This window comes from Amaranthus tricolor, chromosome 5 (assembly GCF_026212465.1).
Source record: "Amaranthus tricolor cultivar Red isolate AtriRed21 chromosome 5, ASM2621246v1, whole genome shotgun sequence".
Taxonomy (NCBI): domain Eukaryota; kingdom Viridiplantae; phylum Streptophyta; class Magnoliopsida; order Caryophyllales; family Amaranthaceae; genus Amaranthus; species Amaranthus tricolor.
In genome coordinates this window covers 24008166-24035879 of record NC_080051.1, presented here as the reverse complement: position 1 = coordinate 24035879, position 27714 = coordinate 24008166, and the positions used below count along the sequence as shown (strand labels likewise).

The following is a 27714-nucleotide window of genomic DNA, read 5'->3' as shown; positions in this document are numbered from 1 at the left end:
ACAAAAAAAACTTTTAACCTGAAGATTACAACTACAAACTCCTTTTTTTTTTTTTTTTTTTTTTTTTTTTTTTGTTGATTTACTCTCAATTCCAATTAAGAATTCCTTTTTCCTTAATTTCTAATTCTCCATTTTCACGACATTGCCTCCCCTCCCTTCTCATTTTCAAGAAAAAAAAACCCTTTCTCTGTTCCTCCCACAGTCCTCCCAGTACAGTATTACTCTGTACTTTAGTCGGTAGTCTCTAAGTCAGGCAGGCCGCAGTCGGCAGATTTTTCCAAAACCCTCACCGGCGCCGCTCGGCCGCAGCAGCCCAGCCCTTCTCTTTCTCAGTTTCTCTTCTTAGGTAAATAAATAAATCATCTATTTCTATTTGTTTATCTTTAATCTTTATGTTTATGAGTTTATCTATTTGTTTAAAAATTAGGGTTTTTACATGTTTATCTATTTAGATAAATTAGGGCTTTTAATTTTCTTATTAGTTCTTGGGTAAAATTAGGGCTTAAAAAAATTAGGGTTTCTTTTTTTTATTTGTTTACCTTATTACCAATTTAACAATTGACAATTATGATTAATTAGTTAAATAGTTTAAAGGTTGTATAATTTTGATTAATTAGTTATTTAGTTTGATAGTTCAATAATGAATTCGTAATAAATGATGGTATTTACGGTTCAAATGGATAGGTATTTCAAAAAATTAACTTTTGGATCGTCTTTTGGCACTACTAATTTCAAGATCCGAAAATTTTCACCTACTGTACGATATCAATGTAATTTTTTAACGCACTTGAATGTATTTTTTTTAAAATTGTCGACATCTCTGGTTCATTTTTCTGGTTCCGCCCCTGGGCAATATCTTTCATAATGTGTGAGATTCTGTTGTTATCTAATGGAATTATCTTTGGCCAAATCAGTTTAGGTGATTATATAAGAATCTAAAAGTTTGATTTGGTTTAAAATGTTTGACATGTACGCATTGGTTAGTGAGCTTCTAGTTTCTGCATTTTTGTTTATAAAAGATTATTGCGATGTTCTTGCAGCGTAACTTGCTGCAGCATAACCAACTTTAAACATGGGGGACAGCGAAACTGTTGTTGCTCAGGCATCTACTGTTATTGGCGATATGCCCCATAGTTATCAATCCAGTGATTATGCGGATGCCAACTCAGTAGCTCCTGATAATTCCGCAATTCAAACAAGTGCTGTGCCTGCTGAAGATTCAACTGATGCAGTCCATGCAAGCACTCATATAGATACTGGAATGTCTCACATTGATCCAACTTCCACTGCTCTAGCTGTTTCTGCTACTTCTGGTGAGGAATCAAGGCCGTCTATTGGGGAAGATGGTAATAACCAGACTTCTGCAGCAGATGAAAGCACATCGATGGAAGTGAACCAGACAGCTATGTATGATGCAAGTGCAAATGGGATGGTTGCTACTCTGGTAAATGGAAACGTTACTAGTTCCCATGAGGTGCATGCAGCAATATCTGATCAACAGCTTGAGGATGGTGCAGGTTCTATTTCAACTCATGTGTACAGTTATCTCGTGTAGGACCTGTCTCAAATGATAAAATTGCCAAAACCGATTTAAAAGAGAAAATTTTATGAATTTAGAAGCATCATGATGACAACTAGTAGCTATTGATCTATTATAGTAATGCATTGTAGATGTTAGCTCTGTTATGTTGGCGTCCATTGTTTGGAAGGCCACCTACCCTTTTTGCATCACTTCATTATTAAAATAGGTTTATTATCTTGTAGTAAATCTTATTTTCCCTTCTTTGCCAGCTATCTGGTGGTGTCCGGTGGTTCTTGATGTACTTCAAATCAACATTACTATTTATGACTGTATAGTGTCTAAAAATAACATTATAATTGTATGAGAAGGCGTTATACAGCATTTAAAACCTTGGTATATGCTGCGGCTGTAATAGTGTCTTGCCTTTTGGGACTTTACTCCAAACACTGATTTTTAGTTGTCCTTTTTTAAAATTTTGCCTTTTCTCTTTGTAATTGTCTAATGTGCTCATTTTGTGTTTTGCTCTAGCTTTATCAGCTGAAGAAGAACGTCTATGGAACATCGTGAAAACCAATTCTTTAGATTTCAATGCATGGACCTCATTGCTTGAAGAAACAGAAAGGGTGGCACAGGTATCTTATATGACACTTTTCTGTTTAAATTCTTCAGGGTTTGTCGTTTTTCTTGATGTTTTTTCTATCTTAACTTATTTATTATGTAGTGTTCTCAGTTAAAGCTGCAAGCAAACAACTGACTGGTTAGTGGCATAAGTCTAAAACTTAAGATGGACTAGGAATCAATACTTTTTTAGAGCAGGGTAATTTGTCAAATGCACATCTTTCTTTGAAGAGAAGAGGGTGTGCTGTGATTAAAGGCTTATGGAATGACTGTCACCTGTAAGGCTGTAACATTATCTTAGGTATCTTTGTTCATTCTTCTGTTTTAGGCTTCAGCAATGTGCATTTATAAGGATTTCTGATACGGGATCGCTAGATGGGTTGATTTTTAGAAAATGTCTAATTGATGCTAGTCTAAGAGAAGCTTGTTGAGGAGCAAGTGGAAACTGTATGATTACATGTTATCCAAGTTTTGAGTTTAGACTCTTTAATAGTGATTGCTTCCTTCTATATATTTATAGGATGTGATTCCCCGATTTGATTTTGACTTAAGGTGTCAACTTGCAGGATAATATCTTAAAAATTCGCAAAGTTTACGATTCTTTTCTTGCGGAGTTCCCATTGTGTTATGGTTATTGGAAGAAATATGCAGATCACGAAGCTCGTTTTGGAGATATTAATAAAGTTGTGGATGTGTATGAACGAGCAGTTCAAGGGGTCACATATTCTGTGGATATTTGGTTGCACTATTGTGGGTTTACAATCACCACATATGGAGATCCTGAAACTGTAAGAAGGTAATTTTTGTTAATGTTGGTGTTATTGCATAGGACTTCTTGAATGCTGGTATTTCTGATTGTGGATATGGACTATTCTGCTCTGTAACCCAACTTTGGTGTGGCTGCGATAGCAATTCTCTCGTGTATGGTGAAAGAGGTTTTGGGGAATTTCATCAGAATCTTGTTATTCTGACTTGCAAACTCATAGAAGTATTTTTTTTCGTTTGACTTGTTTTCTAATGGCCTTGGTTCTCCTTCACAAATACTTTCTCCCAAATACACCACCTTCATGAACCACATAGTTTATTATTAATTGTTCTGTTAACTTTGACAATTTGAGAAGTATCAAATTTTCAAAATGCTGCTGGGAAGAGCTCGTGCCTTAAGGGGCTAAGATAAGATGGCCTCCATATCAGAGAAGTAGTTTTCGTATTCCAGGAAGGTAAATGCAGCATATTTGAGCTCTTTAGAAGTTTCATGTGGTCTTAAGTGTTTTCCTTATCGTCCAAGACATTGGGCCTGTTTGTCAAATAAAAGATCTATAGTAAGAATCATGTTGATTTTTAATTGTGATATGGCCATCAGCCCATCATGCTCTCCTTTTGTTTCAGGTTGTTTGAGCGAGCATTGGCATATGTTGGAACAGATTATCTCTCTTACCCCCTTTGGGATAAGTATATAGAATATGAATATACACAGCAGCAATGGGAACGTCTTGCCATGATATATACCAGGATATTGGAGAATCCAAATCAACAATTGGATCGCTATTTTACAAGGTGAGTTACATTTGAACCCATTGTCTGGTACTAATGACATGTTAAACAGGTTGAATCGATAACATGCTTGTCAATTTTGCTTGTCTTTTGTTTTCTCTTATTTTTTCATTTGTCGGGAGAACAATTGCGCTGGGGCGGGGTTGTGCGAATGATCCCAAAATGGCTCTTGCTGTCGGCTTTTCAGTCATGGAGACCCTGTAATTGTGTAATGTAGAGATGTTGAGGTATTGTTGCCTCATTAGAGTGGTTTATGGCAATTCTTTTCTATTATTCTTCAAATTTTCTGCTGCCTAGCTTACTATTCATCTTTAATCTTCTCTGGAGCAATGAGTGTAACAGTTCCTATTATGATTATGCTCTTCCATATGAAGATTAGTTTCCAAGAAACATTACTGGTCATTTCGCAGATATTTTTTGTTGTATAAGAAAACAAGCTTAGGATACGGTGCTTGCTGGTATGTGTACCCTCTAGTGTTTCTGGTTGACCTTGGACTTATACTCTTCAGCGTAGCGTAGGATTCACGAATTGCCTGTCATTGTCTTGTCATTATCGTGTACCACTCGTGTGAATGTTTAATGTTTTTGATGATACGGTCATCTTACATCGAACATCTTTCAAATTTTGACCCAACCACCCAATCCACTGACTAGGCCCATTTTCCAAAAATTTGGTAAAATTATGAGATCTACATCAATGTTTTCCTATTATAATTTACTATTACAACTATGACTTTAAAATTGTTTTTAGCCTAATGTAATAAAAAAAACTAATTTTGAATTTTAACGAACAAAACTACTTGACAATTTTTTTTAAAACAATTCTAAAATGATTAGAATAATATCTTAATAAATAAATATATGACCCGTAGGCTCAAGCCTGACCAACTGATTTGACAGGTCTAGTCATCATAGATTGTTGCCAGAGAAGTTATTCTGATGGCATTCAGGGCAATTTATATATTGAAGCTCTTTATTAATCAAGGTTTTACACTATGCTATTTTGCAGTTTCAAGGAGTTAGCTAGCAGTCGACCTCTGGCAGAGCTTAGAACTGCTGAAGAAGCAGCAGCAGCTACCGCAGCTATTTCCAACGCAGAATCTGATGTTCAAGGATCTGAAAATGAGGTTTATCCTGATGCGTTAGAAGAATCTTCTAAAACTGTGAGTGCTGGCTTAACAGCAGCGGAAGAGTTGGAGAAGTATATTGCAGTTAGAGAAGAGATATATAAGAAATCTAAGGAGTTTGATTCTAAGATCATTGGTTTTGAAACGGCTATCCGAAGGCCATACTTCCATGTGCGGCCCTTGAATGATGCAGAACTAGAAAATTGGCACAACTACCTGGATTTTATTGAAAGAGAAGGGGACTTCAACAAGGTACCTGGGTTGATTCGTGTGATCATATTTAAATTCTTAATTTACTAGATCTTTAGTTGCGCTCCTTGTTATATATTGACTTACAGTTAAGTTATATCTGCTGCACCGTATGCATCATTTTTGGCTAAATCGTTGGATGAAGCAACTATTAAAACGGGAAATTGTACTGAGACTAAAGCATGGGCATTCGATATGGTTTCTATAAGGATAAGTACTTCAAACCCTCGTTGTGAGTCAATGTTCTGGGTTCATGATGTGTTGCTAATAAAATGTTGTGTTTTTTAAAAAGTTCCAATGTTATGAATGCAGGTATCTTCTTATCCTAACCATGTATCTGTCAGGCATGGAGGGTCCCTCCTTTGATATTTGAGGGGCCTCCTTATTTCCGCCAATGGAGTACTCCTTATGTGCAATTCTCTTGATTCTTCTTTTTTATCTATTGCTTGTATTTTGGTTATTTTATGCATGTTGCAATGATTGATTTGTTGCTCTTTTGCAAGTCAGATCTTCAAGTTATATGAAAGATGCCTCGTGGCATGTGCTAACTATCCCGAGTTTTGGATAAGATACATTTTCTGTATGGAAGCTAGTGGAAGCAACGATCTTGCAGACAATGCACTTGCTCGTGCTACCCAAGTCTTTGTAAAGGTATTTAATTTCATTTATATATGTATAGTTCATGTGTTGCTCTGATTGAATTGGGTCAATGGGTCTAAGGGCATTTTCGACATTTTACATTTAATTAGTCTTATGTTTTGTTAGCTAGATTAGTCGTTATTTTGTAATTGTCTCTTGGGGCTTAGGCTATATAGAGCTACCCTTGTAATAATTGATTAGCTTTGGATTAATTGAATAATAAGGAAGTGTCCTTTTGGGAGTTAGTGAGCAGACTCGAAGTGTCCATACTATCGATTTCGGTAATGGGCCCGGCTGATCTGTTACAATGGTATCATAGCGGTACGATTCCGGTGACCGGAAAATCACCGATGATGGCAAAAGTCCATAAAATAATCAAGATGATCTTGATGGGTTTCTTGAGGGTTTAGGGCCCGAAATTTCTCCTTCAGACATGCTTCAAAGGGCTGTCCAAAATGGTTTAATTCAATCATTCAAACCCACATCCACCAAAGAAATTTATGAGAAGTTTGGAAAGGAATTTTTGAGATTTGTGATGAACGTTTTGATCCGAAACATGAATGTAGTCATGATGGTTATTCACTTCTCATCCTACATCAAGAAAGGAAAGATGAGTTAATGGCATTTGTATTTCATAAAGAAAGAAAGGAAGATGTCCATGAAGAGAGTATGAAGGTTGAAGATAAAAGGAAGGAGGTTAGAGAACTGCGTAAATGTAAGGTTCAACTTACAGATGAGGAAGAGACATCGAAGAGTCGAGTGGTGGAAAAAGACAGAAAAAGAAGTGTGCAAATAAAGAGGAAGAAATTGGATTTCAACACAACAAAACAAGAGGAAATCAAGAAAGAAAGACAAAAGGAAAGATCTGGAGGAAAAAAGAAGGAATAAAAAAACAAGAAGAGACCATGGAAAAGAAGCATCAAGAAAATGCTAGAAACAGAAAGAAAATCAGAAAGTATGTGAGAAAAAATAAAATGAAAAAAGAAGTCATGGAGACAAAAATAAAGAAAAAGAAAAGAAAGGTAGCACATTTGAGTTGCAGTCTGGAGGAGGACCAGGAAAGAGACGGCGATTTGAGGTGGTCGACAGAAACCCATGGCAATACGCCAGCGAGAGAACAAAGGAAATGAAAAAAAATACCGCCGGAAAATTAGGGCGGTTGGCCGGCAATGGAAAAGTTGACGAAGACCCAAGGAAGCAGGAGGTGAAAATAGATTATTCACTTACAATACAGGAAATGCCAAAGCAACTTGTCTTGGACTCAGAGGTTGCTGAAAAATTACAGGATGTCAAAGGTAATGGTCTGGAAGAAGGCAGAGACAAATATTAGGGCAACGGACCATGTTGGTTGACCGATGAATTGGGTATTATCGCCGGAAAAGACTGGCGAATGGCCGGTATGAAAGAGAAGACAAAATCGAGCACAGAGGAGAAAAATGGGGGTGTAGAAAGCGGCTCTTGGGCGGTGCAAGAGGTCGCCGGAAAATTGCTGCAGCTGGCCAGAAAATTCTGGGCGCCGTTCGGAGTAGTAGCCGGCATGAAGAAGATGGTGAGGGAAGAGAGTTTCTGTGAAAGAGTTGTTTTCTTAGGGTTGTTTGGCTTTAAGGAGAGAGAATGGAAAATGAAAGAGCTGGGAACAGGAGTAGTACCTTCAATTTTTGAACATGAGGATGATGTCAGCTGGGTTATTGATGACATTAGCGATTCTAGAATGAACTGGGTTGTTACGTTTCTGAAATTTAATTGGAGGGAGGTCCAAAACATTTTAAGCCCACCTTTTACAAATGGGAAAATTTTCATTCAAAATATTTCCACTCAATTTTTAAGTCTTGACTCCTTTATTTCTCAAATTCACACACCAATTTTTATGAATTCTTTCCCAACTGAATTTTCTTATAACCTACTCAAGTCAACTAGTTTCGGAAAATTTTTTCTTGACCATTTATCCTGGTTCTCATTGCTAACAGTGGAAGGCCAAGCTAATTTTTATCCACCTTGAGGGCAAGGTGGAACATCAGGCGGTCGGTAATGTGATGAATTGGATCAATGGATCTAAGGGCATTATCGACGTTTTTCATTTAATTAGTCTTATGTTTTGTTAGCTAGATTATTTATTCTGTAATTGTCTCTTGAGGCTTAGGCTATATATAGAGCCACCCTTGTAATAATTGATTAGCTTTGGATTAATTGAATAATAAGGAAGTGTCCTTTTGGGAGTTAGTGGGCAGACTTGAAGTGTCCATATTATTGGTTTCGGTATCAGGTCCTGCTTTTTGGTGGTTATTCTTGTAATATTAAATTTCATATCCGTTGCTTTAATTTTCTAAAACACTGACATTTTGACAAATATTTTTCTTCGAAAAACATTTATCTGGCGTATAGATTTTGAGGTTGGTAGTCATGTGGTACATAATTGGCGTATAAATGCAGACATGCAGTTTCTATTATTGTATATGAAATTAGGGCATGACTATATTCTGCATGAGCTAGTGATATCAAGAGCTGTCTAAGATGTTTGGTGTTTGTTGTAGGCCTATAGCTCTTTGTCAGTGTATTAGTACTAGCTATGCAACAGTTGGGAATTGTAGGGAAAATGGGAAGCTTAATTTGCATTACAAATGTAGTGATGTATTTTGATTGACATTAACTTAGTTTTGAGAAGCTCGCTTAAGGGTGCCTAAGGCTAGTGCCTTGGGTGAGCAATGACTTGGACGACTTGATAGGGTTTCACGAGGTAAATCCTTATGGCGAATGCCTTTGAGTGCTTTATAACGCCTAAGTCGATCGCCTTCTTTTGGTCTTAGCCCCATATTAGCCTATTTGATGTGGGCACCTACTGGGTATATATTCTCTTCTCTTCTGGGTGTTCTCAAGAGTTTTTTTTTTTTTGGATTTTTTTTATTGCACTTTTTCTTGGGTTTTGGGTCCCTCATACTCAAAAGTTAGCACCTTCACCTAGCACCTAAAGCTTAGGCTCTGTGGAACCGTAGTGCGTTAGTGTGCCTCACACCTTACAAAACTAAGGACAGTAGCAGAGTGAATGGTGACTTGGGAACCCAACGGGTTAAGGGTCGGGTCACATTTTGATGGGTCAGGTCAATAACGGGTCGGATCATTAGTGGGCCTTAGTGTAAAGGGTCGGGCAGGGTTGGATAATTTTAGGAATTGGTTGCGAAAAAAATTTTACCACTTTTTTTTATAATATTTTTATATGATAACTTGGTTTAAATTTTGAGTTGATCCGCCCTAGCCCGGCCCATTTAAATTTTGAATTGACCCGCCCGGCCCGGCCCATTGTAATCCTCTACTTGGGAGTATTCGGCTTACTTGGTTTCATTATCTTTTCTATAGTAGCTTCTTTTCTCAATCCAGTTTCTGTCCAGTACTATATTTAATATGGTGTTTGAGACCTCACAGCTTACACTTTTTGATTTTGGTTTTTGAACTTTGATTATCTATACTCATTTACAAGGATGTTACATTTTTGATGATTTTGTTCATTATTTTACTTTTACACGTGCAGAGGCAACCTGAGATTCACCTTTTTGCTGCTCACTTTAAAGAGCAGCGCGGTGATATTCCTGGAGCTCATGCCGCCTATCAACTTCTGCACACTGAGATTTCTCCTGGGCTTTTGGAGGCCATCATTGAGCATGCAAATATGGAACGTAGGCTGGTAAGACTCTCTTGTATGGTGTTTTAACTAACAAGTGGAACCACATTCTTTCTAACTTATGCTTCCATCCAATTTCAGGGAAAAATGGAAGATGCTTTCTTGTTATATGAACAAGCTATTGCCATTGAGAAAGGAAAAGAACATTCACAAACCTTACCCATGCTTTTTGCTCAGTATTCTCGATTTGTTTACCTGGTAGGTTGCTTCTGTCTTATAACTTTCTGTATTTTATGTTGGCATTAATGCTACGTAGCTAGTTATTTAGTTTGATGTGGGGTAACTGGTAAGGCAAGAGACTGGTTAATGTGTTAACATCTTGCCCTAGTAATGATGTTGTCTTCTCCAAAGAAGGCTTGTGCCAGAGTCCATCATGCACTTCAATAAATGTTAGCTCTTCTTCATAAGGGCGTAAGGCATTAACGAAGGAAGATCTGAATGAGAAGTTGATTCTCTCACTCATCTTCTCTTTCTAACAAGCATTTAGACATGATGATAAGAAGCCAGTAGCACTATTTAAATTTCTGCACTTGCGCTATGGAAACTCTTTAATTGTGGCTTGTTTTAGTTTGAACTTTAATCTTTGTAAAATATATCCCCTATATTTACTCGATCACTGCTAAGACTTTCTGGCTCGTTTAAAGTTTTGTGCAAGTTTCTTGTATCATTGTATGTAATGATCTGATGTTGTTTCTACCTTGCTTCAATTTTTTGGTTAGGTTTATGGTAATGCAGAAAAAGCTCGAGATATTCTAGTTGGAGCACTTGATCATGTTCAAATGTCTAAGCCCCTTCTCGAGGTAATTAAGTCCGTCACTCACCCCTGAGAACTTATATGAGAAACAGGAATAGATAAAGAAAAGGAAACTGAATTTCAGGAACTTTCCTGGTCGTAGAATCAAAGGTCCCTGAGAAATTATTTTGTGTTGCTCTAAACAGTTTCTATCATACAGGCATTATTATATCTAGAATCAATCCAGTCACCCCCAAAGAGAATAGATTATATAGACTCCTTGGTTGAAAAGTACCTCACTCCAACACCTGAGAGTTCTGATGCTGCGAGTATACTTGAAAGAGAAGAATTATCAAGCATATATTTGGAGGTAAGTACTTTTTATTTGGTGACATGAAAGGTGTGAAAATGATTATTTTGTCTCTGTTATGAGAAATTCTGTTGTTAAAATGGGATTAGTGGGTTTGCATGCGCTGCTTTGTCCCCCACATGGAATTCCTCTTTTTATGCCTTGAAAGTAATCTGTCGAAAGGCATGACTCATCTGTGGTGGGTGGGAGATGAAGTGCGCTAGTTAGGTCATGCTCTTCTTCCAGAAGAGGGAAAACTATAGTTACTGCAGATAGCTTGTAGCCTACCTCCTTTACGAAAATTGTCTTATAAACTATAAAACAAGTGCTGTAGAGATTCTTTGAGATGAGTAAGCTGATGGTAATTTGAAGGGAAATTGATTATTTATGCTCAATTTTTCTGAGAGGAAGCATTTGACCTTATGTCTCCAATAGAAGTCCTTTATTGACACTATTATGCGAGGCACTAATTCATGGTGGATAATTTTTGTTGCTGTATTAGGAAATTACAGTGCACTTGGACTAATATACCGAGTTAATTTTAACCACAATTCCGCATAACTTTTTGTTGGGTATCCACCAGTGCAAACCATATTCATGGTCTTAATTTATGTTACTTAGACTCGGGTATTTTGTTGGATATTGTTGCGTGTCCAAGTATTGGATACGTCTAAATATTCAATTTTATGCCTAAAATGAAGTGTCTAAGTGTCATACCAATGTCCGAGCAACAAGGATCGTACACGGGTACGTGAAGCAAATTGAAGAGTCCGAGTAACATAGGTCCTAACTGAAGATGTATCATATTTGTATTGGGATATTGTTTCTGCTAGTGAAGGATTTCCTAGTTAACTAAAAACAAGGACACAACGTGTCACACCGGTTGCGTTGCAAAGGTTTTCCCAAAAAAAAAGAATTGATTTCCCAATTTTTAAAGGTGTAAAAAACCATGTTTTGGGCCGTTTCATTGGATAAGGATGTCAACATTTTGTTAGGGCTTTCTAATGTGATAGGGGTTGACTTTATATTCATTTGAATGACCTACGATTCTACCCTACCTAAATTTATCTTTAGTTGAATTTCATGTTCCATAGTGCACTCTATTTTTTACCATTGAAGTGTGCAAATATCCGTGAAGAGCTTACATTGTCGTGATGCTGTTTTTTTTTAATCTGCAGTTTCTGGGTCTGTTTGGTGATGTACAATACTTAAAGAAGGCTAAATATCGACATGCCCGGCTGTTTTTACGCCATAGGAGATCGTCAGAATCAAGAAAGCGTAATGCTGATGATTTTTTAACTTCTGACAAGGCAAAACTTTCAAAATCTTACTCTGGTGTTTCCTCAACAACCCCATCAGCATATCCTACTGCTCAAAATCAATGGGCATCAGGTTATGGACCACAGGCACAACCTTGGCCACAAACTGCTCAGACTGCAGGGCAGCAATATAACCCTGCCTATGCCCAACAGGTTTGCCACTAGCTGACAAAAAAATTACTCTTTTAGTCTTTAATGCATCATTCTGATATATCTTTATAACTTTGTGTTAGCCTGCATATACTGGATATTACGGAAGCGGTTATGCTCCTCAACCCGTGTCTGTGTCTGCAGCTCAAACGGCTGCTTATGGTGCTTACCCTTCGACATACCCAGCACAGGTACCATCATATTGCATTTGGAAAACTGTGATATGTCACTTCATGTGAAATACTCATTTTGTTGAAATTGTTAAATTATGCACATTTGTATGTCTATTTAAATCGAGAAACTTTCCGTTTGTGGCAAACATATCTAAACTATTGTACTTGTTTTCTTAGCCGGCTCAACAGGCATATGTGGCACCGGTAACCGCAGTGCCTGCAGTGGCAACTCCAGTACAAACACAACCTGGTGCTGTTCCTCAAGCATATTACGGAAGTTACTATTGAAACTGTCAGGTGTATTCTCTCATGAGCTGTATTGCTGGATGCATTTTCTTCCTACCGTTTTCAGCATGTTTGGCAGTGAGAGGTACCTCAGTGGTTGCACTGCCTGTGCTGATGGATACATTGTTCCTTTTTTTGGGAGATACGATTATGTCGCAGCATTGTAGAAAGACGAAAAGAACATGTGCTAGTTTTTTTTATTCTTAGTGATTTTGTAGGCTAGGATGATTAGGCTAGTGAAAAGTACTAGACAAACTTTGTGTGGGTACTGCTTGTATTGTTTCTTTTCTATCTAGTGGCTATATTTGCTGAATTAGTTTTGTTGCTCGAGTTGGTTGCAGCATATCTAACTTATGAAGGTGTCACAATTTGATTTTTTTGTCCCAATTTTCTCATATTGGCACTGCAATTTGTAACTGATGATGCAGTTACTTCGTGCTTGCATGAATTTGAGTTCTTATGGACATTCATCCATTACCTATTAGATTCATATTATATCCGCCCAACTGGGATGTATGTGGTACGAAACTCATAATTTTTCCGGACTGTTATTCCTACTAGTTTTGATTGACAGAAATTTTATCACTTGTTCATCACCAAGTGATAAATTTGTTATTAAACCTGTACAGTGTAACACTACAAGGTCTTTGCAAAGAGGAGTTGACTGCTTAAAAATATGATGAAATTGTATTTTACGCAAAAAAGAGTGGACTGCTTAAAAACCCGATGTAATTATATCTTACAATTGGTAATAGGTGTACTCCATCAAATGAGAGTATATTTGCTAGCATAGTCATACAATTATAGAGTTATCTTAAATTAACAATATATAAATTGAACAAAGCCAACCAAGAAAATGTAAATTTGTCATATGATCAACTAAAAATCCTCCATATTGATTCTTTTTGAAGATAATTTATTGAACAAAGATTTGGTAATTGGCAGAGTAACCACCAATAACTTCCTGCAACTGTAGCTATGAACACTAGGCCACTGGTTTTGAGGTAAGAGGAATATGATGGTTGATCTAAATAGTAAATCAAATTCGAATATATTGTAATGTGACTATTTTATTTAATTTGTGGTCTTAAAATTACGTTATTTTTTTTTTAATTTGTTGTTTGATTCGGTTTTTTTCTTTTTAGAAAAATTAAACTTAACCTAAATGTAAAATGTAAAATATAATCTAACATCAATTTTTAAAAGCATAACTTTGTATTGATTATAGTTTATAAATAATAATATAATAACATAAAAATATTGAAAGTCTGTCTATAGTACACAAAACCATTTTTTAAAAGCCATAACAAAAAAAAATCCTTCTTAATTTATATTGGTGGAATCCATAAATTTTAGACCACAATAAATTAGAGTTCAAGCTCAATATCTATTTACCCAAGATGAAAGAATGCAATTCTCTTTAGAGCCTCTCCTCTCCCATCAATTTTGCAACAAATTCCTCTTTTTCAACTTATAATTAATATTTTGTTGTTTTATCTTCTTTATTATATTCAAACTAGTAGTCGTTATTTATCGAATTAATTTTCTTTATATTTCTTAAAATAAATGGAGAGTCTATTATTACTTATACATACTTAAATAATTGAATTTTGACAAAGAAAAAATAGAAGGAATTTTAAAATTTTATTTTTTTCATAAAAAGAGTCAAAATCTTATTATTATTATTATTATTATTATTATTATTATTACAATAAGCGCTCGAGCCGAGGGACTTTTCGACCGCACTCTCCTTTATGGGTACGAACTGTCGCCCTTCTTTCCTTCCCAGACCCTTACCATCGTTTTTTATGAGCGGGTTTTACCGAGTATGATGATGATGATTATATTACAATAAGCTATAAAATAAAAATAATGAAAGTCAAATCTTACCGTAATTAGCAGTAAGTATCAAATACACCAAATATGACAGGTAGTCTCTTGGGAGACTGTCTTTTTGAAAGACATATCTCAAGTCTAGCCCATTAAAGATTAATGTCTACTTACATTATCCTTAATGCCTACTTACCGTTTCCTTAATGTCTACTTTCAATATCTTAAATATCTACTTATATCATTCTTAATGGCTATCTACAATATTCAAAAAATATATAATAAATCGATTCAATCAGAAATAACCTGTCAAAGACACTACTATCACACGATATTCTGTGAGATGATATAGGTTCAATTTTCATTACCTCTCCACCCAAAGGAAAATAAATTAAAAATTTAAACTAAAACTTACAATATGGGGAGGGACAGTAGGGCAGAATGAGAACTCAGTTATTCGGATTCCCTCTCGATCTCTTTCAATTTCCCTCTCTTTCTTATGTCAAAACCCATAAACCCTCTTTCGTCACTCACTCAATCACTCCCTCAACTCCATTTTCAATTTCATTCCCAATTTCTTTAATGCTGGTAAATTTTCCTCTCTTGATCTTTCTCTACTTTTGCTTCCATTCATTCTTTTTACCCCCATTTTCCTTTGATTTTTGTCAGAATTTTCATTTTGAGCTCTTTAATTGTGTATTTTGCGGTACTATTTCCCCAATCTATAGTGTTATTGCTTGCATGTTCAATAAACTCTAATTTCTACAAGGAAATTCGTCATTTGCTCTCATTTTGGTTTGATTTGCTGATTTTTTTTATAATTTTTCTTTTTGCAATTTTTTATTAATTGTTGCAGGATACCGTTGAGTTTTGTAAAATTTAATACAAGTAGGATTCATTAAGGGCATAAAGTTAGTCAAGGTATTAATTTTATGTTTATCCCTTGTTTCTCCGTTTTTTTGACTTATGTTTTAAACCCTTAATTTTGTGGTTATGTATGTTTACAGGTGCTCTACAATTTTCTTTAAAATTTTTGTGCATTTTATGGGTTTATTTCTTTGCCTAATAATTTGTCTCTTTGTTTTAGCTGCTAAATCTTTGTTTATTAATCTATGTTAGGTAGTTATTGATTCACTATGTGTGCGTTTGGATAACATTTATGAAAGGAAAGGAAAGGAAAGGAAAGTAAAGAAAAGGAAAGGAAAGGGAGGAAAGGGAAGGGGGAGATGAGGGAAGATGATTATATTTTCCTTCCAAATCTTTGTGTGTTGAAGAGTCTGTTTTATACAAAACATAAAGTAATTGTCCACTACAATGCCCTTCTCACCATTTCCTTCCCCCCCCCTTTGGGTATCCAAATCAAGGAAATGTCATTCCTCTTTCCCTTCCCTTCCTTTCCCCCTCCCTCTTTGGGTATCTAAATCAAGGAAATGTCATTCCTCTTTCCCTTCCCTTCTTTTCCCCCTCCCTCTTTGGGTATCCAAATCAAGGAAATGTCATTCCTCTTTCCCTTCCCTTCCTTTCCCCCTCCCTCTTTGGGTATCTAAATCAAGGAAATGTCATTCCTCTTTCCCTTCCCTTCTTTTCCCCCTCCCTCTTTGGGTATCCAAATCAAGGAAATGTCATTCCTCTTTCCCTTCCCTTCCTTTCCCTCTATATCCTTCCATCCAAACTTAACATATGAAATGGGTATCTTAGTAGTTGCATTCGATATTACTTTGGTAAGAATAAGTATGAATAATATTTTAATTGTGCACCATGAATAATATTTTAATTGTGCACCACTTTCCAATTGTCTCTTTATTAGCATACGCTATGAGCTCGGCTCCACTAACCCGCACTTTCTAATCCATACTTCCTCGGTCTAAGGTTGGTGCACACTATTTTAGTGTATAAGGCCTGCTCCTTTGGTAATACTTTACTTTCTTAGTTTCTTCCCCTGATATATTCTTATCAATATTAAAGATGAAAGTTTAACATGATGTATCATATTTTTGGATGGAGAAGTTGGTTCTAACTATGACTTTATTGTGTGTTGGTTACATGTTTTTAAACTCCTTTTTGGGGGTATTTGTGTGACTTAGTTATAAGCGTAAGCATCCAGGTTTTTTCCCCTGATTATTAAAATAAATATCACGTTAAAGAGTTCTAACTGAATTTTCCATACTGTATTTTCTGTTTTCTTGGTGTGTTGTATTGCTCCTTCAGTCCATAAAGTGGAAGGGGGGGTTCTTCCTTAAGGTTTGTCTTCTTCTTTTAAGGTTACTTGTTGATTTGCATCAATGTAATTCCTTAAAGCTTCCGAAAAAATGACATTGGCTGATTTGGGTTTTGCCAATGAGTTTAAATTGAAAAGAATTTTGTTGTTTATGTTTCATGGCGTCAGCTATTATGATGTCAAATATGTTGTAATGGCCACATTGTTCCCCTTTTATAGTGTTTTTTGTATATTTTGGGGTTTGTAAGTATTTGTGATTTGCCTTTCTGTTCATTTTTGGTTAGACTAATTTAGTTATTATAAACACTGTACCAAATATGTTTATAGAGACCGTGATACAATATGGGATCCGGTAAAGTTAAAGCAGCTTTCAAAGCAATGAAGGATATTGGTATTCCTGAAGAAAAAACAAAACCTGCCTTGAAGAAGCTTCTGAAACTGTTTGACAAGAACTGGGATCTGATAGAAGAAGAAAACTACCGACTCCTTGCGGATACTATCTTTGAATTTGAAGATACTGAGGTGTCTATCTGTTTTTTTCTTCAAGTACTTTAGTTTATGTAGTGATGTGCTTGGCTTAACATGTTTGTAACTCGTTCGTGTGTTAGGTCGCAGAGAAAGAGAAGAATAAGGTATCAGAATACGTTGAAGTATGTAAATGGTTACTTTTTCCGTGAATTGCTTTATTTCTTTTGGGTTTTGTCCTTGTGAAAGTCTCTTGAATTGTACACTCTTGATAATTTCTGATTAGCAAGGGGAGGTATATGAGGAAGCAGTTCAGCCTCAAACCCAGGATGAGCCTGAGAGGCCATTGAAAAGATTGCGCTTGAAACACCAAAATCAAACTGCATCATCTCATGGCCAGAATGGTTCCTCATCTACTTGCGCATTGAAGATACCTAAGCCAGAGCCTGGGGAGCCCGAAGCTTCTCCGACTCACATGGCCCAGCCTGTGACAGGATCTCCGCAGTCTCTTGTGAGAAACAAGGGGAAACAACCTGTCTCCCCTCAAATTAGTTCAAAAGCTAAAAGACCTCCATTGGATCGGCCATCTCAAGCTTTGCAAATCAAAGAGCCAAAAGGTGATACAGGTGTCATTCCTAAACAAAAGCAGGCTAAAGTTAAAGCCTTGATAATTCCCAAAGACGAGCCATTTACTGATGATATGCCATCAGTTGAACCTCTTGCTGTAGTACTACCCGGTAATTTCTTATCCTTTTGCTTTGTCAACTATTTGGCTAGTAGCTCATTTGTTTGTGAGAAGCTTTTTGTATTGGGTTTAGTCTTCTTTACTGAAATATTGATCTTCTTTGCTTAAATATTAATTTTTTAAAATGCTTGCTTGTGTTGCAAACTAATTTTATGACCACAAAATGCTGCTGGTTGTAGTTATTCTATATTCATGTATTTTGGAGTCTGCTACATTTTAAGGCTTAGGTTTTTGATTGGACAAAGAAAGACTAAGGAAATGAAAGGAAGGGAAGGAAAAGGAAGGGAAGAAATATGGATTTTCCTTCCAATTTCATCATTGTAGGATTTATTAGTTTCAACAATTGGAAAGATTTTGTTTCTCAAAAAATGCAATGGATTTCATCCCTCTAATTCCGTCCCCTTGATTTCCATCTCCTTGTGAGTTATTAAATGGAGGAAAATCCATCCCCTATTTTCCTATCCGTCCTTTCCCTCTACTTCCTTCTTTCCAAACAAATGTTGTTACACCCTTAAGGTTATTTTCTTTTGTGTGTGTGAAAAGGAGGGGGACAATACAAGGATAAGGCATTTTTGATGGTGGATATTTAAGAGAATTGTTGCCTTTTCATCTACTTCTACATTCTACTTTTCCACACTATGTAATGCGCTGATTCAATCGTTAATATCTTCAATTTTTGCATTAAGACATTGATTATGTTTTAACTTATAGATTAAGAATAAAGATACAAATTAAGACCAATTGATGAACACAACGGTTGTAGGGTTAACATTTAGATATGTGTTCTAGGACAAAGGTCAAACATAGAGAAATGTTGCTTTTTGTGGAGTATGATGCATTATCTTGCATATAATTGTGTTATGAGACTTTACAATGTGATTAATCCCTGTAAAGCTTAGTTTAAGAAGTTAAATAGTACCATTTCAAAACAGAACAAGTTTGCTAGTATGAAAATCTTATCTTCATTAACTTGTATATGATGATTAAGTACAGTGATCAAGATTTATTCTTCAAGAGCTGATGCTTGAAATAACCTTACTATATATGGTTGTTATGCGGTCAGTTGGCATGATTACAAGCCTGAGGTATAAGGATTGGATATTTAAAAGAGGCACTTTTACTTTCATAGATAAACTACTGCCTTATTTTCTAAAAAAATTATATAGATGCTTTGGATTTTGCCATTAATGTGGTTTTGTTTATGTTATATTGTTATGTGTATAGGAGCTAGCAACATAATGATTAAAGAGGGTATGATCTTTTTAATGGAGTACCTTGTAAAATGATAATTGTTTGTTGATTCTTACTCTCATTGGGTCAACCATTAGCCTCATGCCATACATTATTCACGAACTCTTTTACGTGGAACGATGGTATAAAAATACAATTCTGATTGCAGTGTGGTTATTGTCATGATGATGCAATAATGAAATGATGTAGTTGGGCCATATTCCAATTAAAACCATGAAATACCTCTTGAATTGGACTAAATACAGTTTTTTTTACAATTTTACAATGCAGGTAGTATCGGTTCAACATAATTGGAAACTAATATAACACAGCCGGTACAGGGCTGCCTGATTTCACTATGCAGCTGACACCAACATATCCTTGATAAAATAACAATTGATTGCCAAACTATTAATTCTAAATATATTTTTTTTAAAAATTGTATGGAGGGAGAACATATTTTGGACTGAAAATTTTTTAAATCTCAGTCCTCAGAAACGTCCAACGTCACTCCCTTTTTTGCGTTAATAAAGACCCGTTACTTGAAAGCCTAACAATTTGGTAGCATGCGCATTATCGATTGTCATTGTATTCGCTTGTTTCACATATGTACAACATTATCTTACTAGTTATTTGTGGAGAAAGATTTGAAGGGATTTTATCAATCACCCAACCCTTCTATGATGATCAAGCGATCATTTGAATCAAACCATTGGCAGTGGAGATATATTTTGAGTTTGGACAGATCACATGTTTTTAAAGATGACGATACTGTAGTTGTGACATAACTTAGTATATATTGACAAGCCATGGGGGTGCTTGGAAAATGCCTTTTTTGTTGGCTTTTTGGCTTTTTGGCTTTTTGGTTTGGCCAAACCTGCAAAAAGAGTATAGTAAATGGTTTCTAAGCTAGCTGAAAAGTAACCCAAAAAGCTACTCAGTAGCTTTTTTCATTGGCTTTTGGCTTACTTTTTTCTCTAGTAAATTACAAACAACTAATTTATACCTAACTTCTCCCAAACATTTTAATAACATGTGGCTTAAACAAATGACTTAAAATCTTGGCTTAAATAATGGACTTAAACAACTTGCTAACCAACAAACAACAACCATTTGCCAAACAGTCTTCTGACAAGAGTTGTATTTACAAATGGAACATCGCTATGCATTTGAATGGTCGTACTATTGGCATTAACTCACTGTAAGCATATAGTTGGAGCAATGTAAGTTTTGCTTGTGTAGTTTAGCAAGTAGTAAATCAAGCAAGTGTTCTGGCTTGTATATGTGGTTTCTGTAGTTTGTTTCTTTTTCCATTTTGTGTTTTGTACCTGGATTCTGATTTGTATAGTTCATTTTGGTTTGATGAGCAGATCGCAAGCAACCAGAGGTTCCTTCTAATTCTGGCAACCTAGGTTGCAGCCAGGATGGTCAAGGAATTGGGGCCTCTAAATCTCTGGACATTTTTGATAAAGGTCTGGGGTTATCAAGTGGAGAAGGCAACCATGTGCAGGAACCTGCTGTTTCCAAGAAAATTCCAGCCAGCATAAGCATAGCTGACTCACATATAGGAGAAGTGAAGTTACTGTTGAGCTTCGACTCTACACTGGAACAGACAGATTTTCATTTTCAAGATTTACAAGCAATCCTCAAGAAAGTCGATGATATTTTTCTTGAGAAGTTCAAAATTATGGATCCAGAATTCTCTACAATGAAGGTGATGACAGAGCTTTGTGAATATGTTGGGAAGATGATCACAGGTGATGGTTGTGTGAATCAAGATAGGTCTAATCAACAAGATGCTGGGGTCATTGAGAGGAATGGAGTTCATAGCCTTCAATCAAATGGTTCCATAACTCCAGAACTTTCTGATAATGTGGCTGCTGCTACAGATATTAAAGAAACTCATGCTCCCAATGCATCACCAGCTTCCAGTATTGCAGATAGGGATCCAAGTGCGGGTATGAATGTGAAGAGCTTGGTGGTCGCTCAACAGAAACAGGTAGTTGTTGGTTGTGACGCAAGTGACATTACAAGGGGCTTAGAAATGGTTAAAGTTTCATTAGAAAAGTCAAACAGTGATTTGCTACCATTGTTCCATTATATTCCCCAAAATGTGATCTCACATAATGCTGGGCTTGTTTTTTCTCTTTCTCAAATTGGTGAACAAGATAGTTGCCTTTCTTGTTGTGGTGATTGCTTGTCTTTGTCCCCATCTTGCAATTGTACTCAAAGGAATGGAGGAGATTTTATTTACACATCAGACGGCCTTTTGAAGGAAGTGTTTCTGGATATGTGCATTTCGATGGTCAGGAACCCTCAAAAAGACTGCCTTGTCTTTTGTAAAGAGTGTCCACTCGAACGATTGAAAAATGAGGATATGCTCGATCCATGTAAAGGTCACTTGAAGCGCAAGTTTATCAAAGAATGCTGGACCAAGTGTGGATGCAGCAAGGATTGCGGGAATAGAGTTATACAGCGTGGTTTGAGTCACACGTTGCAGGTGAAAATGGACTACTTATTACATATTCTAGTATGATTTATTGCATACAATGATTTAAACTGTGTGAACTGTCATGCATGCAATTTGTGAAGTGTGAATCAAGTTTTGCCGATGTAAAAATACCCCGCCTCTTGTAAAGCATGTCTTCTTGCTTTGGCTACCACATGAGCTACCCTATTTTTAGTGATATACTTTGCTTCTTTAGGTATGAGTTTGATGGTAACTTGTCTCTAAACTATATCTGAATTTTTTTTTATAATTCTATTGCTATATTTACTTTTTAAAGGGTAGGCAAAGGGAGGGGGGGCTAGTGAGGATCAAATCCAGGGTCTTCCTAGGAAAGTGGTACTTGCTTTCCAACTAAGACAAGACCTGATTCTCTTTTTGCTATATTATAGCTTAAAAAGTAGACAATCACTTGTAGAACTAGAATAAGTACCTGCACAATATTTGTCTATGACTCCTGTATATTTTAGCCATATCTTGACATGTTTGATATGTCAATTGAAAATATTATCAATTAGTGTTTGTTTAGTATGGTTACCCATTTTCTATGTGTTTTCATGTTGTATTTTCATCAATTTTGAGAGTTTGGCTGTAGGTGTTTTGGACTCCAGAAGGGAAAGGTTGGGGTTTAAGGACCATGGAAGATATTCCAAAAGGGTCGTTTATCTGTGAATATGTTGGAGAGATTTTAACTTGTACGGAGCTCCATAAGAGGAATTTGAGGAGAAGCGATGACAAGCATTCATATGCAGTGCTACTTGATACAGATTGGGGTACAAGAGAGTTAAAAGGATCTGAAATTCTTTGTCTAGATTCCACATATTTTGGAAATGTTGCAAGGTTTATTAACCATAGGTAATTTCTGAGCTGCAATTTGTTGACTTGTTGGAGTAATTGTTTCCAACTTTGGCTTTTCTTGTGGTACTATTTTTATCCATCTGATTTGATTGTGCTGTATTAAATAATTTTTTTCTAGGGAGTTTTCTTATTAGATATGAAATGGATAGTCATTTTGGTCATGTATGTTAGCTGAAGTGATCCTTTGACTTCCATGTATGTTTTATAGTATATTAAAATTGGATCTGTGGCAAATTTTTCCACTTCCCTTCTCCCGGACTAATATTTTTGGTCTTGTCTTGATATTATAACAATGTTGAAGTTCTCGATCTTTCACTGATAATATAACAATCTTATAATATCAAGTTGGTTGCCTTGGCATCTAGGAATTTGATTTTCTTTCGAAAATGTCTAAGGTAGAATGTGAAGCTTGATCACGTAGCTTGTTTTGTTGCAACTCGTGGATTGGAACTATGGTATTGCAGTCTGCAGATGACCTGTTTATCTGACGAGTGCATTAATCCTGACTTTTTATATGATATCAGGATTAACCAATTAGAGTTTCCATGGGGAAATTAGCTGTAAATGTTTGCAGAATCAACCTTTTGATGTTCATTGCAACTGGTCCTTCTAATTGCAACTTCATTGATGAAGATAATCTGTTTGTTTTATTACACTTTGCAGCAGTAAATGCCTAAACTTTTGTAAATTATAATTTGATATTCCATCCATTTGTCTCTCTTTATTTGCACCACAACAGGGAGGGGCTTTCTAGTCCAAGAGGTAAAATTGTTCCAGAGTTCCTTCAACATGATGGTAAAGTGCCAAATCTACGACTTCCACACCACCATTAATACCACCTGGCACCATCACTTGTCCATTACGACCAGCAAGTCCTACCTTCACACCTGTCACACCATCAGACAGTGTTAGCCATCACCTCCATGCTCCATCCCTCCCTCACCTTCCCAACCTCTTGCAGTGTCCTCCCCCATCCTTCAAGCTGCCCTCTCCCTGTCCCCTCCCTCACTATCGCTGGCCTCCTCTCCATCTGCTTCCTATCTCCCCACCTTCCTTGCAGCCCCTCATCCAGACAAGCATCATAAATACATAATGTTTGAATTTCCTAAAACAAAATCCAGATCGGGTCTTGAGGACTGCAGTTGGTTGTTGATATGGGACTTAACGTAGCTGCGAGTGGGGGTGAGTTTTTGATCGTGCTATGGTTGTGTGAATGCCTTTTGGGGGCTGGGGGTTGTTGTGGCAGTTGCTACTTTTTCGTTGGAGGTGCAATGATGATCAAAGTGGTTGCTCTTGGGAGGGGCTGGGGGCACGGTAGTGGTTGTTATTGACATGGATATGGTGTGTGTTGCACTGTTGCTGCGTACATCAAGGAGTAATCAGGCCTTCTGTGGTAGTTTTGGTCTTCAGTGGTTGGATGGGAGGAGAGAGAAAGGGGTATGGGGCTTATCTAAGTTAGATTTGGTTTCTATGTTAAGCTAGGGGAAATATCAAGATCTTAAATGAGATGGGTAATGTTAGTGATAGTAAAAGCATACACAAAATAGAATCAAGGAAAATGAGCCAAACAAAAAGTACTGCTAAAAAAAGGGAATTGCCACAAAAAAGATGGAGTATGAGAGGTTAAGTTTGATATAAGTACTACAGAATAGCCTAATGTATTTGAGCTCTGTGTAGAAATGAGATACTTTTTTCTTTCCCAATGTGCTGATTACTATTTCATTTAAAGGAAGTGAAGAAGCATTTTTGAAGATGATGTGGTTTATCTTTTAATATGAGAGCTTTTTTGTAATTTCCTTTTCGTTAGTTTATCCTCTATGCCGTATTTCCTTTCTTTTCTCATCCAAATTTCCTAATTGCTTCTTTGCATTCCATTTTTGTGAAATAATGGCTGCTTTGTATACATGTTTCTTGTAGGTGTTCAGATGCAAACTTGATTGAAATCCCAGTTGAAGTGGAAACCCCTAGTCACCACTATTATCATGTACGGAAACCATGACGATTTGTTCTATTGCCTAACAAATTAAAAGATGAATACTCTTTAAACTGTACTAACATAAATTATTTAAGCAACTGCTTATATATCCAATAATTTGAGCCTTGAGGACTCTTTTATCCTTGTGCAGGTTGCATTATTTACAACAAGAAAAATTAATGCCTTTGAAGAGCTTACATGGGTATGTACAATGTAGTTTGGGCTTCATTTGGACAAATAATTTTTAGGAAGATTCTTCACTCTTTTCTGCCAATGGATGTATTTGATGCATTTTTCTGAATTTCACTCTTTATTACTCCCATTCCCTTACTTTGGGTGGTTAGTCAAGATTAAGGGTGCACTTGGCCTGCTTTGCGATTTGTTTACAAAACTGCTTGTTTTTTTAGTTATGATGATGCCATGAAATATAATGCTCTTGAAGAATAAGTACATGATATTGGATTGACGTTTTGTTCCTTTTGAGATCATTTTCACATCTTACAATTTTCGTTTGATGCCAATTGAGTTTATTTTCTATTCCAACGCATAAATTAAAATAGGATGCAACCTACAAGGTATAGGTTATCTTACTGATAAAGAAAAAAGGTTTCCCTTGGCTAGTAACTTGACATTAACTATCATTTGGTTTGTTTAAGGTATTTGCTATTTGCTGTGCTCAAAAGGTGTCAATATCAATAACATTGATTTTGCTTGTCCCTGTCAGATAACATTGAAGAAGGTGCATACTGCATGAAATTAGGAAATAAATTGACCTTTGTATATGTGACTACTCGCATTTTCTGCTTATTGTCTTGTCATCCTAAGGATAGACAACTCTATTGGGATAGTGATATTTGCCTGTTGTGCTTGATAATCTTCACATCATGATGACTTCTGTGAAGTTTTCAGGATGACTGCAGTGTTGTTTTTGTGCTTGCATCAATTTAATTTAATTTTTATTCTGTAATTTGGTGAAAATTCTGAGCCACATTCATTTAAGCCTTTTGCAATTGTTGATGTATTCATTTATGCATCATAATATGCAGAATGAGTATGTAGTGAGAATTGACAATTTACCACTGAATACAACAATGCTAAAAACTTGACTGACCATTAAAAGTAAAGTGTTTTTTTTTGGTATGTTTCAGTTGCCAAGTATTATATTAGCCTACAATAACGAGAAGTACTTTTTGAACCTTGGTGAAACTTCAGTGTTTTAGTGAATTTCAATGAGGGAAGCTCAATAGGATATGTTGATTTTGGGTAAGAAAAAGGAGAACAAAAAGAAACATATACAGCTTCAGCATATTTGACTTTTTTCTTTTTCAATTTGTTTTACTCTCCCAGTATTGTTTTGTATGGCCATGCTGTGTCACGTATGGGTGTGCTAAAGAAGACATCGTACCTGATTTCTTTGTGGGATTTTATAATTGTTTTCTGTATATATTCAGATATTCTTAATAGATGTAAATATTATCATCTTTTCAGACAGAAGGATTTCACCTTTATGACAAATCTATATGGCGTCCTTTATTTTGTAGTTGACATTTTTTTGTGTTTGAAGACCTTTTATCATTAATATAATCTGATGTAGCACATCTTCGTTTGGATTGGAGATGGTAGACTTGAAGGTTTCATTTTTTTGTACTTATTGCTGGATTATGTGTTGTTTATGATTTCAATTAAAAGTATGTTTTTATTCCAGTTTATCGACAAAATTGTTTTAGATATTCTCTCATGTTCATCTTGTTATTAGCGTTTTTGAGTATGTTTGTCATCATATCATAAATCTTTGTTGTTAGTGTTTTTGAGCATGTTTGTCATCAACTCATCATATGCATCCTACTTTTATGTGCTTGAGCTATTCCAGTTTTAAAGACCTATTTATAGTTTGAAAATATGAGTATTAGCTCGGCCATGGTTTCCCACTTAGTACTTTTCCCTTTCCAAAGTGTCGTTCAGGTCAAATTGGTTTGTATGATAATTATTAGCATTTAGTCTCATAAACCCCTATTGCTAATTGTGCCACAGGATTATGGACTTGATTTTGATGATGGTGAAAGTCATATCAAAGCATTCCGTTGTCTTTGCGGAAGCAAATTTTGCCGCAACATGAAACGGTCAAGCAGTAAGTACTTGATGGTTTTTATTGAGCATTTTGTATTTTCTGAATTATCATAAAAATTTCTCTGGATTAGCTTTTACTAATATGCAATGCTTAGGATTGAAATATGCATTTCATCTGCACTTTGTGACTCGTTATACAAAAGAAACCTATGCATTTCAATCTCAATTAGTCTGCTGAATTATTTTTATCTTATTTGTTGAAATTTGTTAACTTTTGTTGAGTTGATGGACTCGATTACCTCACACTGGAAAGTTTTTAATTTTTTTCTCCTGAAAAATATTTAGACTTCTATTATACATCTTTAAAATTTTAAGTGATCTTTCAACTAACTAGTTTTATTCAGGATACATCATTTTATAACCGGTCGAAACCATTAGATATTCGTTGAAACAGCCCAGCGCGCAGGTTTTTTACACCATTTCAGTGCGAGAAATATTGGTTCATAGTGTGGCAATTGGATGCAATGTGGCCACATTTTTGCACTATGCATTAAATAGTAAATCATTTTTATTTTCCTTGATCATTTGTTGTGATTTCTGTTCTCTTGGACATTGTTCTTTAAAGGATTTGTAGTCTATGTTATGCTATGCTGATTTAAATTCAAATTCTTTTTCTTTCTATCTGCAGGATCTAGGTCAACCCTGACTATACAATGAATGTGCTGTGTGTGCAAAGCCTGAGTAGCAAGGTAGTTTAGGTTGTGACGATTGATGACTTCTGGTGCTGATTATAACTCAAACGACTAATTTTGGTCCGTTTTGCACTCAACTGGTGTTTATTGTTTGGACATTAAAATGTAGGTTTTGTGAATAGCTAGTCCTTACAATTGCCATGTACAGTGGTTAATGGCTATGCATGCTCAAAGCATTTTGGGTCGATTTCAAAATGCGTTTGGTGTCACAATTCTATGCTTTCTGTTTAGCACATCATTGTACTTTTTCTTCTAATGTTGGTAGCTTCTTTTTTTTCTCTTCTAGTAGAAACTGTGGTAGGCTGGTAGCCCTTGGAAGTTGGATAGTGTTATGTCAGGAATTTTTCTCTTCTATTAATAATCATCAAAGCTGTCCTTAAGGCTATAACTACCTTCATTAGTTGTGTATTTGTTGAATTATTGGTAATGTTCGCTAGTTTTCATTACTCTTATTAGGCTAGCATTAAAACATTGTCTTCCTCATTTTGTTATCTTTTTTGTTTTGAAATGTTTAATTACTTTAACATTTTGAAATTTGGCATTAAGACTAAATATCTTTTTTCTTACTAACTCATACTATGCATTTCATGATCCATACATGTGTCATTTATCTCCAATGCAATATCATACAAAATGGTAAAAATTGTTGAATTTTTTTCCAATTTGCTATTGAAAAT

General features: G+C 35.8%; 2 protein-coding genes across 4 annotated transcripts; both read left to right on the top strand.

Annotated features, from left to right (window-relative positions):
* Positions 1-107: 107 nt before the first annotated feature.
* On the top strand, positions 108-12718 carry LOC130812533 (pre-mRNA-processing factor 39-1). The gene is made up of 14 exons (XM_057678039.1): positions 108-346; positions 1041-1517; positions 2051-2154; positions 2707-2936; positions 3530-3697; positions 4704-5073; positions 5578-5721; positions 9233-9385; positions 9464-9580; positions 10102-10182; positions 10336-10485; positions 11643-11936; positions 12017-12124; positions 12284-12718. The coding sequence occupies exons 2-14, from the start codon at positions 1073-1075 to the stop codon at positions 12392-12394; spliced, it is 2475 nt and encodes an 824-aa protein (XP_057534022.1). The 5' UTR covers positions 108-346; positions 1041-1072; the 3' UTR covers positions 12395-12718.
* A 1901-nt stretch (positions 12719-14619) lies between these two features.
* Positions 14620-27434, top strand: LOC130812968 (histone-lysine N-methyltransferase SUVR4-like). Of its 3 annotated transcripts, none has more exons than XM_057678635.1 (11): positions 14620-14809; positions 15078-15142; positions 16767-16961; positions 17048-17071; positions 17191-17641; positions 20250-21379; positions 21981-22240; positions 24161-24227; positions 24370-24420; positions 26250-26346; positions 26974-27434. In XM_057678635.1, exons 3-11 carry the CDS (start codon positions 16782-16784, stop codon positions 27000-27002), a joined length of 2289 nt encoding a protein of 762 aa, XP_057534618.1. In that variant the 5' UTR covers positions 14620-14809; positions 15078-15142; positions 16767-16781; the 3' UTR covers positions 27003-27434. The 3 variants fall into 3 exon arrangements, with proteins under 3 accessions (XP_057534618.1, XP_057534616.1, XP_057534617.1); XM_057678633.1 differs by having other exon boundaries at positions 17048-17089; XM_057678634.1 differs by lacking the exon at positions 15078-15142 and having other exon boundaries at positions 17048-17089.
* Positions 27435-27714: the final 280 nt, after the last annotated feature.